At 44.0% G+C, this 17921-nt stretch overlaps 1 protein-coding gene across 1 annotated transcript in view; it reads right to left on the bottom strand.

Annotated features, from left to right (window-relative positions):
* Positions 1 to 17921, bottom strand: part of Sdk1 (sidekick cell adhesion molecule 1) — a gene marked incomplete at its 5' end in the record, with an annotated part of 870484 nt that overhangs the window by 167025 nt on the left and 685538 nt on the right. The window contains 1 exon segment of the mRNA XM_005397857.2: positions 16352 to 16533. Within this exon segment, the coding sequence (XP_005397914.2) occupies positions 16352 to 16533 (182 nt within the window).

The raw sequence follows: 17921 nt of genomic DNA on the forward strand, positions 1-17921 counted from the left end.
GCAAACATCAAACTGACCTATTATTAATATGGTGTTGGATTTTGATAATTTTAACATTTTTTCAGCAATGTTCATAAATTAATCTGTGCCTTTCTCCTTTGATGTAATCTCTGTATTCCTTGGAATTGTTTGTTTGTGCCTTAAGACATGATCAATTTTATAAATGTAACCTGTGTACTTGTAGTGACGGTATATTCTCTATTACAAGGGTTCAGAATTGGGCATATACCCAGAGTTTTGCCCTTATGTATTGTACTGGGTAGGCTTTCTACACTGTTGGTGTTATGGTTTATATCTAGGTGTCCCCCAAAGCCTCATGTGCTCATAGGTGGGGTTTTGGAAGGTGACAGGCCCATGGGTGTGTGACACTCAGTGGATTAGTGCACTGGTGGGTTTATAACTAAATGTGATGGTAGGTGACGGTCACTGGGGGTGTGACCTGCAAGGGTTTATCCCGCACCTGCTCTTCCCTTCACTTTCTCTCTGCTTTCTCCTGCCATGCCATAAAGTGTTTCTCCTTTGCCATGCCCTGCTGCGATGCCAGCCAGCCTCAGAGCGAGGCAATTATGCACAGAAACTTCTGTGCTAAAATAAAGTGCTCCTTCCTTACGTTGTGGGTGTCAGGTATTTTGTCCCAGCAACAGGAAAAGTAACTGCTTTTTATCCTCACCTGCCTTCCACTGAAAGAGGCATGTTAAAATCTCTTTTTCTTTGGATCTCCTATAGTTTTTGCTTCATGTATTGCTTCATGTGGTGTTTAGGTTTTCTATGCTTTAGTAACTTGGCTTTTTGTCCATACCTGTCTTTGGCTAAAAGAGGAATATTAAAACTCCCACATTAGTGGCCTTCTTCTTTAAATTTTCTATAGATTGTGCTTTATGGATGCTGTTCTTGGGTGCATAAGTAAGTGATAATGGGAACGTCTTTGTTGTGAATTGTAGCATTATAAATTGATCTCCTTGGTCTTTTAAATGCTTTCCTGGTATAGCTCCTGCTGACTGGATATAAAGATTCAGACTTTTGGTTTCTTTCTCACTGGTATTTGCCTGCTTCTCTTTTGTCCATATCTCTCCCTTTTGCCTTCCTAAACCTTTGTGTTTTAGATATCTCTTCTTTATGGCAGCGTGTTGGATTAGCCAGTCTGGACTATTTGTATTTCTACAGGTTAAATTGGTTGTATTTATGATATAATCAATAAATTTGAATTCAGTTTTGTCAGTGTCTACAGAAACAATGTGAAAACACATACTGTGTAGGTAGAGACATATGTATGCTTATTGATATAGGAAGTGTGTATGTGTGTTTTTAATGATATGGTATGTCTTCTCTTTTTCAAGTGAAGTTTACACTTTTTCTGTAATGTTTACACACATATTAACAAATTCATATAGAAAAGATGGGATAAAATTTCTATGATCCATTGATTCCTTCCTATGAGCAATACTATAATTAACTAGTAAAATCTTCCTTCCCTTTCTTTTCCAGAACAATGACATAAGATTACAAATCAACCACATGGTAAAATGCTCTAGTTCAATTTATAAGTCATAATTTCCTGGAAGAGTTCTTATTTTGGCCTCCGATTTTCATTTGGATATAAATAATCTAATTTCATCTCTGGTAATTGCACGTCTATACACATTTACACATCTATGGATGAGCATGTGTGCATGGCTGTATACACATGTGTGCATGTATAGATGTACAGTACATTGGTGTGTGTGTACTTCTGTGGAAAGGCACGGCACACGCTGCTATCTAGCTAGGTCCTTTTTTTGTGTTTATGTAATGAATGTGAGTTCAAAGTTCTTGTCTTCATAGGGTTCAGAGTCTGGTGGGGGAAATAGACTTTTATGATCTTATAATATATGCTACAGTGAAGGTCAGCACAGATTTTCTTAAAGAGGAGCTTACAGAAGAGAGAGTTCCTGAGCCAAATCTGTAAGCAGAAACTTCCAGGTAAAAATGCAGGAGGCCGGATATTAGAACTTGTATATATGTACCAAGGCATAGATGCAGACTCAAATACATATACGCAACCCAAAATCCATGAAATCATAATAACCAGAATTTCAATATAGAATGCTTCTTCTGTGAAGCTTCATAGAGCCGAGTGTCACAGAAACAACCCTATCAATGGTGTCCAAATAGAGCTCTGCAGGTGGTAAAGGAGGATGTGTGGGGCCCTCTGAGTCCTCTGATGGAGGCAGGAACTCAGGTGGGAGCCCTGCCACAGCAGCTGCCACCCACATTGTTTCCCGGACACAGCTTTCCTGCTTCTTATGTCAACTTGTTTTCAACTAGCTCCTCTGCCTTACACTGCAAAGGGGATTTTCCCGGTGCTGAACTAAAACCTTTCCTTCTGTAACTTCTGTCCTTTGATTCCCACAGTGCCTGGGTAAACCATTCCTCCCACACACTCACAGCTGTTAAACTATTTGAAAATCACAAAAATATCCAGCCAGGCTGGCTTTACTACCACAGGTCCAGCAGCACCCTGCTCCTTCTTCTGTTTCCTCCAAGTTGGGACTGACAGAGCACCGCCCATTCTGGTTCTCTTTTCTGTGCAGCCTGAACTTTCCCACGGCCTCATGGCCAGGCACCTGGTGGTGGCCTTTACACTCCCACAGCATCTTACCAGCACAGGCTGCATGGCTTATGACCTGCTGTGCCATCTGTTGATGAAGGTTAAAGTCATGGTCAGAGCTCTCTTCGGATCTCAAACCTCTGAACTTCTCATGGTAATTGTAGGCTAGTCAGGCCTCCCCATCCTGTGTCACAGTGTTATGTCCAAATGTGCTATTTTGGGTTATCCCTGACATTGTGATTTGTTCATTTCAACCATCAATCTAATGGAACTATTTTTGATTTCTGATTGTGTGTGGTGGATTAACGGTCAGCTTGTAACTCCCAGCTGAACTGAATCAGCATGGTGCTGGGTGTGGAAGCCCACCTGAGGATTGTTGCCAAAAGCATAAAAAGAGAACTGCAGGGGAAGATGGTGTTGTTGATCCTCCTGGAGAAGCTTGTCGTGCTGGCTTTCCTGATATGAGCTTGGCTATTCTCATCATCGGAGGAGCTTGGGACCTCACTGTTGCTAAGAATGGTTGTGGTTCTTTTTAGCAGAGCTCCTGTCCTTACTTTGAGCATCTTTGAGCATTGCTTGCTGGCTCCAGTGCAGATCCTACAGCCTGCTGGCACAGATCCTTCATCCCACTGACACAGACTTTCTAGCTTCCACCACTGGCCTTTGGGCCTTCCCAGTGCAGATCCCTGAAAGACTTGCATGAGACATTGTCATGAGTTGTAGGCCATGGGCTCTAGGTCTTCAGTTGGACTTGTATAGGACATTGCCACAGGATCCAGGCCCTCAGCTGGATTCTTTGGGTCTCTAGTGTGTGGACAGACTTCTCTCACTATTTTGCATTTGACTCTTTGGGTGAATATTATTAAATAATCCTATAAATCATGTATTCTATATTAAATTGTTCCCCTTGCAAGCCCTGACTACAACATTTGGGAATGGAAGTCTTACCAGCTCAAGTGTGATACCTACATATATGCTATACAGTCCATCTCTATGTCTCCCAAGTCACTGACCAAGAAATTCCTGGAAGAAGGCTGGATTTTGCATCTAGAGTCACCCTCAGAGTGGTGATTGATCAAGTAAGTAACACACTTTGGGTATAGCTCAACCTTGGGAAATTATCTAATTTTATTATACAATCTACAAGGGGCAATCAAAATATACAGTGAATATTTTATTTTATTTTATTTTTTATTTTTTATTTTTTTGGTATTTTTCCTCCGGTACCGGGAACCGAACTCATGACCTTGCGCTTGCCAGGCAGGCGCTTTTGCCGCTGAGCTAAATCCCCAGCCCCTTACAGTGAATATTTTAAATTTAAAACTTCATTGCAGGGTTGGGGAAATAGCTCAGTGGCACAGTGCCTGCCTGGCAAGCACAAGGTCCTGAGTTTGATTCCCTGTACCCCACCAAAAAATAACCTCACAAAACTTTATTACAGTAAAAGACACATTGCCATTAATTCTCCCCCTTGCTTTAAACACATTTATTCCACCCTTCAGGCCACTTTCTGAATCGATTCTGGAAGTCCTCTTTCCTGAGTGTTGTTAGAAGGTGGCATTAAAAAATTCAGTGAATGCAGTTGCCAAGTGCCATACAACAGAAGGGCAGGCTTGTAAAAATGTGAGGGTGTCCTCAATCCACTTTATTCACCAGATATGGCACCATGCCACTTCTGGCTCTTCCTCATAGTCAAGATGACCACGAGGGGCTGGGGATTTAGCTCAGCACCACAGCACCTGCCTGGCAAGAGCGACGTCGTGAGTTTGAATCCTGGTATCGGAAAAAAACCAAAAAAACAAAACAACAACAACAACAACAAAAAGAGCTTTGTCTCTCACCAAAATGACCATGAAAGAGAAACATTTTCGAAACTGATTCAGGACACTGAAGTAGTTATGACAGTACAACTAAAGACATTCCCAAAAGAGGACTCCTGGAACTGTTTCAGAAAGTGGCAAGAATGATGGGATAAGTGTCTTTGAAGCAAGGGGGAATATTTTGAGAGGGATTATGGCAATGTATCATTTACTGTAATAAAATTTTAAAAATTTAAACATTCACCCTAGTTTTCTATCACACCTCATATATTTCCCCATCTTGTCTATCAAGCATGTGACAAGTCAGTGTGCGTGGGAACACCCAGCTGTATTGAGTTAGCTCAGTGCTGGGAAGAGTATAAAGGGAAAACAGGCGGGGAGGATTTTTCATTGATTTCCTGGGAGAAGATGCCATTGTTCTCTATAGCTAAGCTCCACCTTCACCAGGGAGGGCTGTTGTTCTCTTGGGAGGAGCTCTGGTCCTCATCTTCGCCTTGAGTATTGTCTTCTGGCCCTTGGCTCAGACACTTTGGCTGGGAGTGCTGGTCTTTGCCTTTGCCTTGGGCATCTTCTGCTGGTTCTGGATTCTTCGACCTCCAGCATCGGCCATTCAGCTGCCCTTGCAGACTCTATAGCTTCTGGTGCCAGCCCTTGGACTTGCTGGCATGGACCCTTTGTTCTTCTGTTGCAGATTTCTCAGTCTCCTGACAAAGACTTGCATGAGACATTGCCATGGGCTCTAGGCCTTCATCTGGACTTGTGTGGGTCACTGCCATGGGACCCAGGCTCTTGGTCAGATTCTTCAGATCTCTGGTGCATGGACAGATCTCATGCACCCTTCTTCACCTGACTCTAGTAAATATTTACTAAAACAAGGTGCTTATTGTGTGGATGGATGAATGAATGATCAAGTTACAGAATAAATAAGGTATTTCAATCTATCAACTCAGTAATCCTGCTTAAAACGGAAATGTGGTTGGTAGGACATGACTCCCATGAAACCTGTACTCCTACCCTTTATGTGTAATACACTTACTCCAGGCCTGCCCTCTCTATCCCTCAATGTTCAACAGGGTTTCGGTTGACTGTACTCTTCCTTTTTCTCTGAGATAAACTCTACCCCTCCTCAGAAACTTCTAATCATCTCAACGGGGAGCCAGATCAAAATGAGAAGGAAAAGATTACAGAACCACAGTAATCTGCTACCTGACTTGAACTAAGTGTGGCCATCCCAGGTTCCTTCCAATCAGGAATGGTGGGCTGTAACTGGTCCGAAACCCCAGTGGCCTCCAAACATACGTGTACTTTCATTGGTCCAAGCAGCGCAGCCCTCTTACATTTCCAGCTGCTCACCACTGATGGCTTCCATTCTTTCTAAACTCAGAACCTTTATCCAAGGCAGATGCTGGTCTTCTGCCTGACCATTGGGGATTCTGGAAACAGTAAAGGCTTCTCTGGGGCAGCACCCTGACTCCTGCATGTGCTTGGATACTGGTGAGCTCATGTGTCACAGACTGTGGCTCATGGGGTTTATGGATTCTCTCTAGGAGGTGGGGCAAGTCCTCCAGGTACAAATCCTCTGTTAGAGCTGGCAGGGTCCATGGTTTTGACTCTTTGGTGTACGTTATGGTTTCTACCTAGATGTCCTCCCAAAGCCTCATACATTCAAAGGTAGGGCTTTTGGGAGATGATTGGATCATGGCAGTATGACAGTGAATTGATTAATCAGTTATCAGTGCATTAGTCCATTGATGGGTTTATAGCTAAATATGTCATTGAGATGTAAAGCCTGGTGAGAGGAGGTGGGTTTTTGACGGTGTGCAGATTTATATACATTTAAATATAATTTAGTTTACACAAAATAAATATATAAAAGATTGCATAAAAGCTTACATTTACATCTTAATCACATTAGTTATGCATATTTATATAAATAGCCCATTGTGCTTATTTTCTTTTCCTGTTGGATAATAACAAGACTTTATCTGTTCTAGATAAACCATGAAATCTCAGGGTCTAAACAAAATTTCTCCTTTCCCTCCAGGGAAATGTCAGTTTTTCTGGAGGGTGGACAGGGGCCTGCTTGTGACCATTCAGAGGGCAGCAGCCCCAGTTAGTGTTTCAAAGGTGCCAGGTTCAGGCTTCTGCACAGACTGGTTCCCAGACCGGTTCCAGTTCCGTGTGGGAGGCACTCGAGTGAGTGAGCTTCTGTGGGGCAGGACTCAGTCCCCTCCAGCTGGCTCTGGAATCACATTGCCTCAAAAGAAGGCTTGCCGCTTTTGCTCACATGCCAGGGCATGATCTCGTCACAGCTGCACACAAAATGGGCCTGCACCCATGGCTTCTGGTTGGTCAGTTCATATCACAGGACATGGCCTTTGTGACAACTACACACCCTGTTTTCATTGCCCTAAAAGCGTACAATTGATAGCATGAGGGACTGAAGTGCCTATCCAGAACTTAATGGGAATTCATGGGCATCTGCGTCTCCTCTCCAGGTAATCCAGCAGAATTAAATGTATATGCCTTTTACATGGGAGAAGCAAGCTCATTATGTGGAAGGATAACTACACATTACCAGCGGATGTATATATTACAATTTGTGTGCCGGCTGTTCCTGTTAATTTCAGATCATTATTGGCTGAGGCTGAACTCTTGTGTTGTGATGGTTCCTGCCGTTTCGATACACCTGAATGTTCTCATCGCATCAAATATTTCTAACATGTTATTAGGATAACAAATCTTCGACAAATAATCATGGGAATCATTTTTATAACCTCTCTAAAAAAGTTTAACATTTCAAAAGTTCTGTGCATCCATTTCTGAACTTATTCTTTATCTGATTATTTACCTGGCATTCAAAAGACCGTGGGCCCAGCGATCAGGCTGGGGGTAACATGGCGAGGGGGCGAGGCAGGCAGCCTGAGAAGGCTGTTTGCAGATGCTGCTGGTCAGCCCATGCCTCTGAGTTCATAGCAGGACAGGAACAAGAAGACAGAAGAAGAATATTTCTGTTCCTGAATGAAACCAGTTTCATTCCTAAAAAATTGCACATGTGCCAAACACTGAGCTTCCCAGTCAAGAGCCCTGGTTGGCCATTGGCTGTGTGTGTATCTCGTTTGATTTTGCTTCTGCAGCTTTTGACTTTGTTGAGTTAGGGTGTCTCCTCCTTTTCCTCATCCTAACCCTCTTCTGGTAGTAGGAATGGTTGACTTCTGCGTCCTGCTTATTGTCTGTTCCCTGTCGAGACGGATGTAATCCCAACTTGAAGATGCCAAGATACACGCCATCACCATGCACCCAATCTCACGCTTTTTCAGTGTGTCCTTTCTATTCTTATCCTGAGAAGTGCTGCACACCAGCCTTGGGCTAAGCTGCATTTCCACACATACATGCTTGTGGACGCTTGTAGGACCAATGTCATGGCCTTGAGTCCTCTGCAGTGCACCAGCTGATCACGCTGGGTGAAAGGTTCATGCATACCATTTCCCAGTGTGCCTTCAGGGCTGCAGTCCTGCAGCAGCTTCCCAGCACAGCAGGGGAGGAAGGCTGTGAGGTTAAAGTCCTGAGCAGTCCAGGTTCCTAGTGGGAAGCACTAGGGCAGGTTTGCTTCTGAATGGCGGGATGCAGAAAAGACAGCAAGGGCCCAGGCTACTGTGGCAGCGCTCAGAGCTGCTTACACTGGAACTTGTAAGAGAGCGAGAAGATCCGGGAAGGAAGGGAGGCATGGGGCTAAGTGTGGGCACTATAGTACCAGCCAGGGAGATAGAAACTATAGTACGTACATTCGGGTCTCAATCAGATACCTTAATGTTTTATGTGTCAGGCATTGTGCTTGGATTTGGGGACACAGATATAAAAAGACAAATAAGACACTCCCTCTGCTCTCACAGAGTTGCCAGGGTAGTAGGAAACACAGTTCTATAAGTCACAATCTAATATTTAAGATGGTTTTTATTTTCCCATAATTTTCTCTTCAAAAAGTCACCCGAGGACACAGATACTAAAACCAAGACATCCCCTCAATCCTCTGAATCTGAGCTCTGTGCTAGGCTGACAGCCCTTGCTCACATCCCCACTCAGACCCCTGCTTGTCTCATATCTGGACACACAAGACAGGCCTCACAACCCAGACCCTGAATCCGAAGTCCAGTGAGGTAAATACCCTGGATGCTTGAATCTAGCATTCTTTCAACCTTAGGTCACAAGTGATTAGATCAAGAAATAAATTCAGTGGTCGCACCAGCATTTTTAAAGAATAAAACAATGCAACAGGATAAAAGCATCAAAGAACATCATGTACTGTGAGGGTGACTATTTTTTCATAAACCTTTTGTTTCAAGAGGGGTATGTATGTGCACACACTGGATTTCAATGTAAAATACACCTGTTTATTGTGAATTGCAGTAAAAATGGCCACTGCACACCCATCTGCCACGTGAGCATGGGTGAGATGAAAGCTCATTTTTAAAATTTCATATACAAGCTGCAGCGAAAGCCTGGAGTAATTTTTACCATACTTGGTATACACAGAATGAAAAGAGAAAGCCATTTCTACCAATAGTGGATCACTGAAGTAAGGGCATGGGCTTGGAGGGTAGATAACCAGGGTTTAAACTGCAGTCTTTCCCAGCATTTTCTAGCTACATGCCCTGCCAAGGGTGAGTTACCTCTCTGAGCTTCCATTTGTCCCTCCGTGTCACGGGAACAGCGTGTCTGTCCCACATGACTACTGGGGACACATGAAGTAAGATAAAGAGTGAAAGTGCAGAGCACAGCAAAATGCAGACCAGTTTATAGCGGCTTCCCCTAAAGTGCTGCTTTCCTCCCTTCCCTTTCCTGTAAACTCTGAAAGACCAAATTAAGCCCATACCTAATGGAACATCCCATATCTATTTGGTTCAGCTTTTACTTAGTGTTTTAGGTAATGCTGGAAGAATTTGGAACATTATCCTATGCTGTAGGAAAAGCCTGAGGTCTAGAAAGTCTTAGGGATTGAGAAACAAATCTTTTGTGCAGTGTCATTTAATGCCACATTGAGAATTTCCCAAGAGGAGATAAGAACAGGGCTTGCAAACAGTGTTCATTTATAATCCTTACTTTAGGAAACCTTTTAAAGCCCAAGTGAGCACTTAGGAGCTTTTACTAATGTTTTAGAAATGTGGATAACCAAATGTTTTTTCCATTTCTTTTAAAATATGAAATATTTCCCTTTCATTATAAGGTAATGTTCTGAAACCAGAATAAATCATTAGAGTACAAACGTACCTGTTACAAGAAGAAAAATGATAAAAGAAGCAAAAACAGAGGAAAAAAAATTAAAACCTTGGCGTGCTCAAAATGATGATTTATAGTGTAATTTGTCTTTGGATCCTTTATATAAAAATCTACATCTGCATCTTAATAGATACGTTTTAAAAATGGATAGAAGGAGCTTGCTAATCTGCATGGGTTTACTTCAGGATGTAACTATCATCTATTACAGTTTCTGTGCTAACACAGAGTGGCCCACAGTCAGGCTCACCTGAGGACGGTCACGGCCACATTATTTCTCCAGGTGCCTTTCATGGTTATTTGAACAATTTTGAACAAAATTGAACATGTGAGCCAAACACTGAATCAGCACTGAATGTGAAGAACCGGTGGCATCCGATGACTCGGTCTTCTCCCTCCCACCCTGCATGATTAGAAAGCTGCTGAAGTAGACACTGGCAGTAAGAAAAATGCTCCTAATTACACTAGGCGTTTTGTCGGCAGAACCTACACACTGGTTTTTTTCCACTTGAAACCTGAAGCATATTGATTTCTGGGAGTGGAGTGAGATTCTCAAGTAAATGTAAGTTATTTCCCATCTCCTTTTGAGTCATTGTGATGGAAATCTGACAGGCAGGCTCCGAGTAGGTTGGAATCTGAGGCTCCAGCTTCTGCGGTGGAGCCAGCCTTTCCTCTCACCCCTCTGAAAGTTCACCCAGCCGAAGCCATATTAGAGCTGTGCTGCTCGACTTGTAAGTTAATATGTCCCGTTTAAAATGCCTTGAGCAGAAAAGGTCGGGGAGGCATTGCTAATAAAATCTATTAAATGAGACTGGCAGACAAGATAATGGGGATAGTGGATGGAGGTGGCTATGAAAAGTTGGGGAAGTTAGAAAATGTATATCAGGCAATCCCTGCATGCCTAAGCACCAGGCCTTGCCGGGAGCTTGTACAGAGCTCATATAGTGGAGAAGCTTACATTTCTAATACATCTCAATAATATTTGGGGTGGAGAAGAACCTGGGGCTCGGGGCAGATGAGCAGTGGGTTCGATGACTTCAAGTCACAATATCACACTGCTGAACTCAGGGTGGAAAGAACTTGCTTATCTTCCTTAAGGAGCTTCCTGGAAGGGAACACACCTGAGACTAAGCGTATGTGCACTAGAAATGAAGGTGGTGCAGATGTGTGTTCTGTTGCTGCATCTCGCTGCTGGTGCCAACTGCACAGCTTTTGTGCCCGCACTCTCCTCACCCCAGGCCAGCGCTGCATCATTTATGAGCTCTCTCTGAGAGCGGCTGTCTGACAAGTTCCATGTCCACCGATCGGCTGTGTGAGCGCACGGCTTCCTGTGGTCCCATACCTTCTCCCAGGGGCTCCGTCTGAGAGCCTGATTACAGTCAAGATGAATCACAGCTCCTCCTCTGATGGACCAAGCCTACCACTTGGATGAGAGAGGAGAATCAGACTGGCTGGACAGAAGTGGCCTCCTTCCCCACTCAGCCTGAACACCTTTTGCTTTTCTCAGATTTTCTGATGGACTGTCAGATTATGTTTTGAAGCATTCCAATAATTTTTCAAGTTAAACTGACAAATCATTAATTTTATGAATTATTCTTTGCCTCCTTCTATGCAGGCATTTCAATTACTCCTTGAGCCTGAAGGACCTGCTCAGCCTCGGGCTGTGCCCATTCTCAGTGGTCACAGATGTGAGATACCCCAAGGATACAAAGCGGGTTTCCAGCAGCAGGAAAAAGCTGCTCAGCTACTGCACAACAGTCCACTGGGCTCAGGGCCCACCCGTAGGGCCCTCTGGGGAACTAGATGGAGTCATGGCCTGGAGGAGCTGTATGTCTGAAGCCCTGATAATTCCTCAGGCCCTAAGGCACTCACTTCCACCCAGGCAGTCAAGAGACAGAGGTGGTGTAGTTTCATATTTAGAACCTGTGGAATCCCTGACTTCCTGTTCAGCAGGTCATCTTGGAAAGTGAAGCAGGAATTGCTAACTGCACCTTCATCCCCTCCTCTCTCCAGACAACAGACAGAAACACATCATGCAAAAAGATCACATTTCCAGCTTACCCTGCACAAATACTTCTATGGATTGTAAACAGAAGTCATGGCACTTTTAACAAAGATCTTTAAAGGTGAATATACTTGGCCGAGAGGTATACCCCTGTTCCTCCCTCCATCCTGGCTTCTAGTGTGTGGATGTGAGAGCTGGCACTGCAGTAGTCATCTCGTGACCATGAGGCAAATGTTAAAGATGGGAAGGCAGAAAGACAGAAGATTCTTTGTTGACCCTGGAGCTGCACTTACAACCCTCCTACTATGTCCCACTGCCTGGTCATTTGATGTGAGAAAAATAAAGACATATCTTTATTTTGTTTAAGTTAGTGCTACACGGAATGTGTTTCTAGCAGCTGGACACCCTTTCTGACCAATACAGGCAGCTGCAAACTTACTCCTCTATATGGCTCCACCCCAGAGATCCCAATAAGCTCTTCTTTAGTGGTGGCTTTCATGTCTGTGGCCTGAGTGTCCTGACAGGGTACCTTCTGAGCAGGTGTGGTGCCATTGGGCTGTAGGTGAATGAGGAACAATGACACAAACAGGGCTGATTTCCTTGCTAGTTTTCCCTTGGTCTCAGCATCCCTCTACCTTACCTGTGGGGCTGCCCCACACACCCCAAAGCTGAAAGCATGCTGGGTGTCTCCTCTACCTCCATGAAAAGGCCTGGCCCACAGCTCTCAGCACACAGTAGGAGCCCAGGACAGTTCTGGAATGTCTGTGTCTGCTTCTACTATTAGCAGAGGGGATGACCCCGAATCTCTTTCTGTAAGACAGCTAATGTAGAAACTTTCAAACACAACAGAACATGCTAGTCGTTGTCACAGTAGCATAACAGAAGACAGCAGCACTATCGGTGTCTTTATATGTCTCAAATTTTCAAAGCGTGTTCCTATTCCTTTCTTCACAGCCACCTTACAGCAAGGCAGGAATAGACACTACAATTTCACAGATGGAAATTTGGAGGTCCAGGACAGTGAAAAGTGCACCCAGAAGGTGCCGGTGATGGTATTCATGAGTCAGGCATGGACGGGAGTCTCTTCTGTAGAGAGATGTGAGTACTCAGATGTGTTTTATCTCATCCCCAGTCTATACCATACCTCCCTCAGGCATTTTTGGTCCTTCCTGCTGGCACTTTTCCTGATGTGTCATCTAGTCTTACAACGTCCTGTCCTGCTCACTAAGTCCTCCCTGTCAATGCCCAGTCCTTCTGGTCTCTGCACTCTTCCCTCCAGTGGTCTCACACCCTCCTGTTTGTGACCTGTCTTGCATGGGAATGCGGGGTCAAGGACAGGATTCACAAGACTCATCATTTTGTTCTGCTGGGGTGCAGCAACTGGGCAATGATGGAAAGCAGGGGCAATGGCACAGTATGACTGCACCCTGAAGCCTCTGGGGCTGGGTCCAGCTGGGCTCTTATTATAGTTTAGATTTAAAATGTCCCCCAGAAGTCTCACATTCAGAGGTGGGGGCCTGGCTGGAAGAAGAATATTACTGGACGGTGTACACTTTCTCCTCCTCTCTCTCTGCTTTCTGACCACAGTAGTATGAACACTGACCTCCACTATGCTGTTTTTGCTTTGGAGCCAGCAAATCATAGACCAAACCCATTGGAACTGTAAGCCAAAGTATACCGCTCTTAGGGGCTGGGGATTTAGCTCAGCGGTAAAAGTGCCTGCTTGGCAAGCGCAAGGTAGTGAGTTCGGTTCCTGGTACCGGAGAAAAATCCAAAAAAAAAAAAAAAAAAAAAAAAAAAAAAAACAAAGTATACCTCTCTTCCTTTAAGTTATAGGTATCAGATATGTCGTCCCAGTGATAGGAAAGCTGATACAACCTCCCAAGCCATGGGTCCCTCCTGAAGCCAGTGAAGAGCCTTGGGATCAGTACCACAGCCAAATCCAAAACATTGTGTCCCCACACTATGATTAGTAAGTATTATCACCCCTGATTTGTCTTGGGGCTCAATGCTTCCCTTGAACCAGCTGGGTTGGATGTGCAGGTGCTTCATGAGGACATCTCAGAAGCTGTCACAGTCTAAGAAATTCTTTCCAGTGGCTCAGGAAGAGCATGAAATGACTGATTGAACCACAGCAAACTCAGGGGACATTTCTGGGGTATTTACAATCCTGCAGAGCACAGTGAAGTTGGAGACATACAGAGGGAAAGGCTGAGTCCCTGGCAGAAAACACTGGCTCCGCTGTGTTCCCTGAGCCCACACAAGGAAGTCTCTTTACACAGGCTTGGGAGAGGGCAGCAAAGATGGCCACTGTGTGTGCACAGGGAAGCCATGTACACGTGGAGAAGCCCACCAGAGCATCAAAACAAAAATGCTGCATGGTGAGTGAAGACAAGAAATAAGCCAGGTCTGAAGCCTGTGGGACTCTGAGCTCCATGTCCCAACATTTGGCATCAAACACTAAGGTGAAGGAAAGACCTCTATGCTCCAGAAGGGATGCAGACGGGAAACTGCACATGTGGCCTTGGCCTCCAACATTACCTCTGAGTAGTTAGCAAAGAGCAGAGGAAGAACTACATGTAGCAAAAATGGAACAGAAGTTTGGTCTTTACCCATGAGGAGAGCAGTCTTTCAGGGAGCTAAAGATGCTCCAGTGACTTCATCACTCTGAAGAACCTGGCCTTGGACATCCAGACCATTCCAAATCATGCCATAAGGGAGGTCTTGCTGATGTTGGGGCTGCTGATGTCATTCAGGAATATTAGAGGAATATTAGAGCTGGTTCTGCTATGTGCTGGCTCATGTGATTTGCACAAAGTTGACGTTAACCAACGTATAGTTCTTTATGCATTAGTGACTGTCCTATCCTATAAATTGCAAGCAATTGGAGGAAGGGTCTGGGCAGCCAACCCGTTTTTATAGCCAGCCCTCCTGTGCAGGAAACACCAGATGAGGCTGTGAAATTGAGTAGCATCCCTTTAGAGGACTGCAGGGGCCACAAGTGAGGTGATACATGGGAACTATTTTGAAAGGACAACGTGCCACGCAAAGACCTATCCTGATCTGCCGTCAGTGCCAGCCATCAAGGGGGGCTCCTACCACTGCACAGTCAAGTTACTGCTCTGATGTCTCTGGAGGTGCTGCCTGCATTCTGCTTCCATCTCACCCGCACAGGTCCACAGCATTCTGATCATGTCACTCACAGCTCTTATGCCTTTAATGGCTCCCCAGTGCCAGCTGCATGAAAGCCAAAGTCTGAAGCCTTACAGGCTCTCTCAATCAGGCTGAGATCTGCTTTCCTGTGCTCTACACAGAACCCAAATGCACCAATAATAAAACAAGGCAGTCACAGTTAATAGTAATAGGGGATTATTAATAGCAACATTAGTCATTTTAACTGTTTCCAAGTTTATTGTTATTTTATTAAATAGACTAATTAAAGCAAATATTCATTGTCCAGGTTTTCAGTTATTTTCCTCTTCAAATGAGTAATCCAGAATTACTTGCAGATGGACAGGTCCTTCCTAGCTGCCCTGCATTTTAATGTTTCTGCTAGTCACTGTGCCGGCGGAACTGACTGCACTTAATTTATAAAGGAGGATTTATGGACTTGGGGATGACAACAGACAGCCAATCAATAAGGGATGATAATAACAGCATGTAATATCAAGGTACATTAGGTCTCAGGCATGATTTGGGGAGAGAAGTGGGCAGTTAGAAACCTTATCATTTGAAGAAGGTCAAGGCCTAGCGGCCATAAAAACACCTAAGCAAATAAAATCACACCTGTGAAAAGGAGAAGGTGTAAATCGCTGAATGGAAAAAGGATTTTAGATTTTGTGGATAAATTACTTCCCCGGGCAAGGATGCGGGCTGCTGCAGAACAAATGCAGTACGTCAAAAGAGGGTCTATGTATTACTGCTCAGAACAATAACGATGAAGTGCAGGTGTAGAGAAAGTGTCCCACCTGGCCAACTCTTGCCAGGGCTGAGACTCACAATCCTCCACAAAGTGGGAGAAGTGGGGCAGGGGATTAGATGCTGTAAAAAGACTTAAAACAACAGGGCTGAGCCTTAGCACATATATTTAAGACCCAGTGGCTTTATGACATTCTGTCTGGTCATTTTTTTTTTTTTTCAGGGATGGGGAAGCTTTTCATTGATCTAGTAAATTGTTGCTTGTGTAACCAACGAAAAGGAAAAAGAAAACACCAAAAAAAAAAAAAAAAGTAAAAAAGGCACAGAGCTGCAAATTCCATTGCCAATATTCACCTTCTATCACTAAAAACAAAACTGTAATCATTCTCTCTGAAAGAGTCACAGCATCACATAGAACTCCACTGCCAGCGTTATTGTAAAACACACACTTATCTCCAGTTAGAAAAGTTCACTTCCACAACCGTTTCAAGTAAAGGTATGTTAGTAAAGGATGTACACAGATACTTCTTGATTTTGCTACCTAGAAAAATGCAGCTGGGACATTATTTGCTTCCTCTCCACCACATTGCTTCATTTTAGGAATACACGAAGAGATGTTAGTATTTGTCTAAATGCTCCCTAGGAGACTGCATCCTTTAATTTTGTTCCAACACACTGCAATCAAACTTCACAAAACCCCACTCCTCCACGGACTCTATAGCCTGAGGCTTTGGAAAGCAAGCTTACCTCCTTGTAAAGTGTACTCGGCCACGGCCCTGCTGAAGACGCCCAGGCCAGCCCCATTGTATGCGGCCACCTGGATTTCATACTGTGTCCAGATGATCAGGTCTGTCACTAGGCAGTAGTTCACTTCCGGGCTGGTGATATTCCTCTGCTGGTGTTCACCAGGCAGGCCGGCTAGGCGGTACCTGCACCAGAAAGAAGCCCTTGTCAACAAAGAAACAGCTCAAGCAGCAGCCAGGTTCACTGTGGTCATTCTGCACAGTTAGAGGAAAATGGAAGAGGATACATGCAGAATTAAGAAGTCAGCCCTAGACAACAACACTTATTAATTTAACTACTTCAAAAAGGTATATTCTACTCTCACAGTGATTATAAACTCTGAGTATAAGGAATTGCTACTTCAATGTACTATAGTTATGGAAAAATGATAGCTTTTTAAATGTAACTTGTGTAGAGTGTACAATGCCTGAGTACCCAAAACTCTAAATATGATTTCCGTTGGGGCTTGAAAACCATCGTCCTCTTGTGACTGCACTGTGGGGAAAAAATCAAGAAGCAAAACGTATGTGGCTTCTTGACCTTTGTGGGATGAGCTGTGGTTCTGTTTCCATTTAGAAGTTGTGGTTCCTCCAAGTGGATCCCAGAACTAGAATAACTGGCTTTGAGAAGGTGTTAACCTTCTTCAATGCAAATCCCTTGCTAAGGTGACACAGGGCTTTTTAAAGGCCTTTGTGAGTGCCTTGGTAACATGCTCTTTAGTTTACTAAAGTCAGAAATTTAATGTTGTGTTTATTAAGAAGGTGACTCATACAGCTCCACACTCAGAAAATGCATAAATTAAGAAATTGCTTTGTACTATGAAAGGACTTTTAGAACATTATTTTGATTAGTAACTATTCTCCCATGGTTCAGTTTATAGAAGTTAATGTACTGAACTAACTCAGTTGATTTGTTGAGCTTTTGTGGATCAGTCCCCAGAGTAAGACAAGAGATAGGTGCAATAGGGGTGATTTCCTAGTCATCCTGCAGCTTTCAAAACATTGAAATTTTATCCCAAAAGTGGTTCATAAACTGCTCAAAGAATGTGGCTTTGTTTGATAAATGGAAAGGGGAAATGATTGATGAGGGATCCAAAACCAGAGTAGCAGCAATAAATTCATTCACTTGTCATGGCCCGCTGGGATTCCCAGCATACTCCACGGTGCTGCCTGTCCCCAGGGCAGAACACCTCTGCGTGAAGGAACACACCTGAGAAAGGCGGGTGTGGATAGGTGCATCTGTAAGGCCACCACGATTAGAAAAAAAATCAAAGAACGCAGACATTCAATTCCTTCAATGTAAAACAATCTCCTAAAGAGAACGATAGCTGAACGTGTAATACGGAAGCAGAGAGAAGACAATAAAAGTTTCTGCATGAAAATCAGGATTTTCTGCCAGCATTCTTTCATCCCCTCTTGATAAAGATGCTTTGTACTTGGTGAGGCTGGTTTGGGGGGCAACATAGATGATTAAGAGCAGACAGCATCTGAATAAAAAGAGGGCCTGAGTCTTCCTTTCACCTCTTGCCTGAAGG

This window comes from Chinchilla lanigera, unplaced genomic scaffold, assembly GCF_000276665.1.
Source record: "Chinchilla lanigera isolate Chin_1 unplaced genomic scaffold, ChiLan1.0 scaffold00059, whole genome shotgun sequence".
NCBI lineage: Eukaryota > Metazoa > Chordata > Mammalia > Rodentia > Chinchillidae > Chinchilla > Chinchilla lanigera.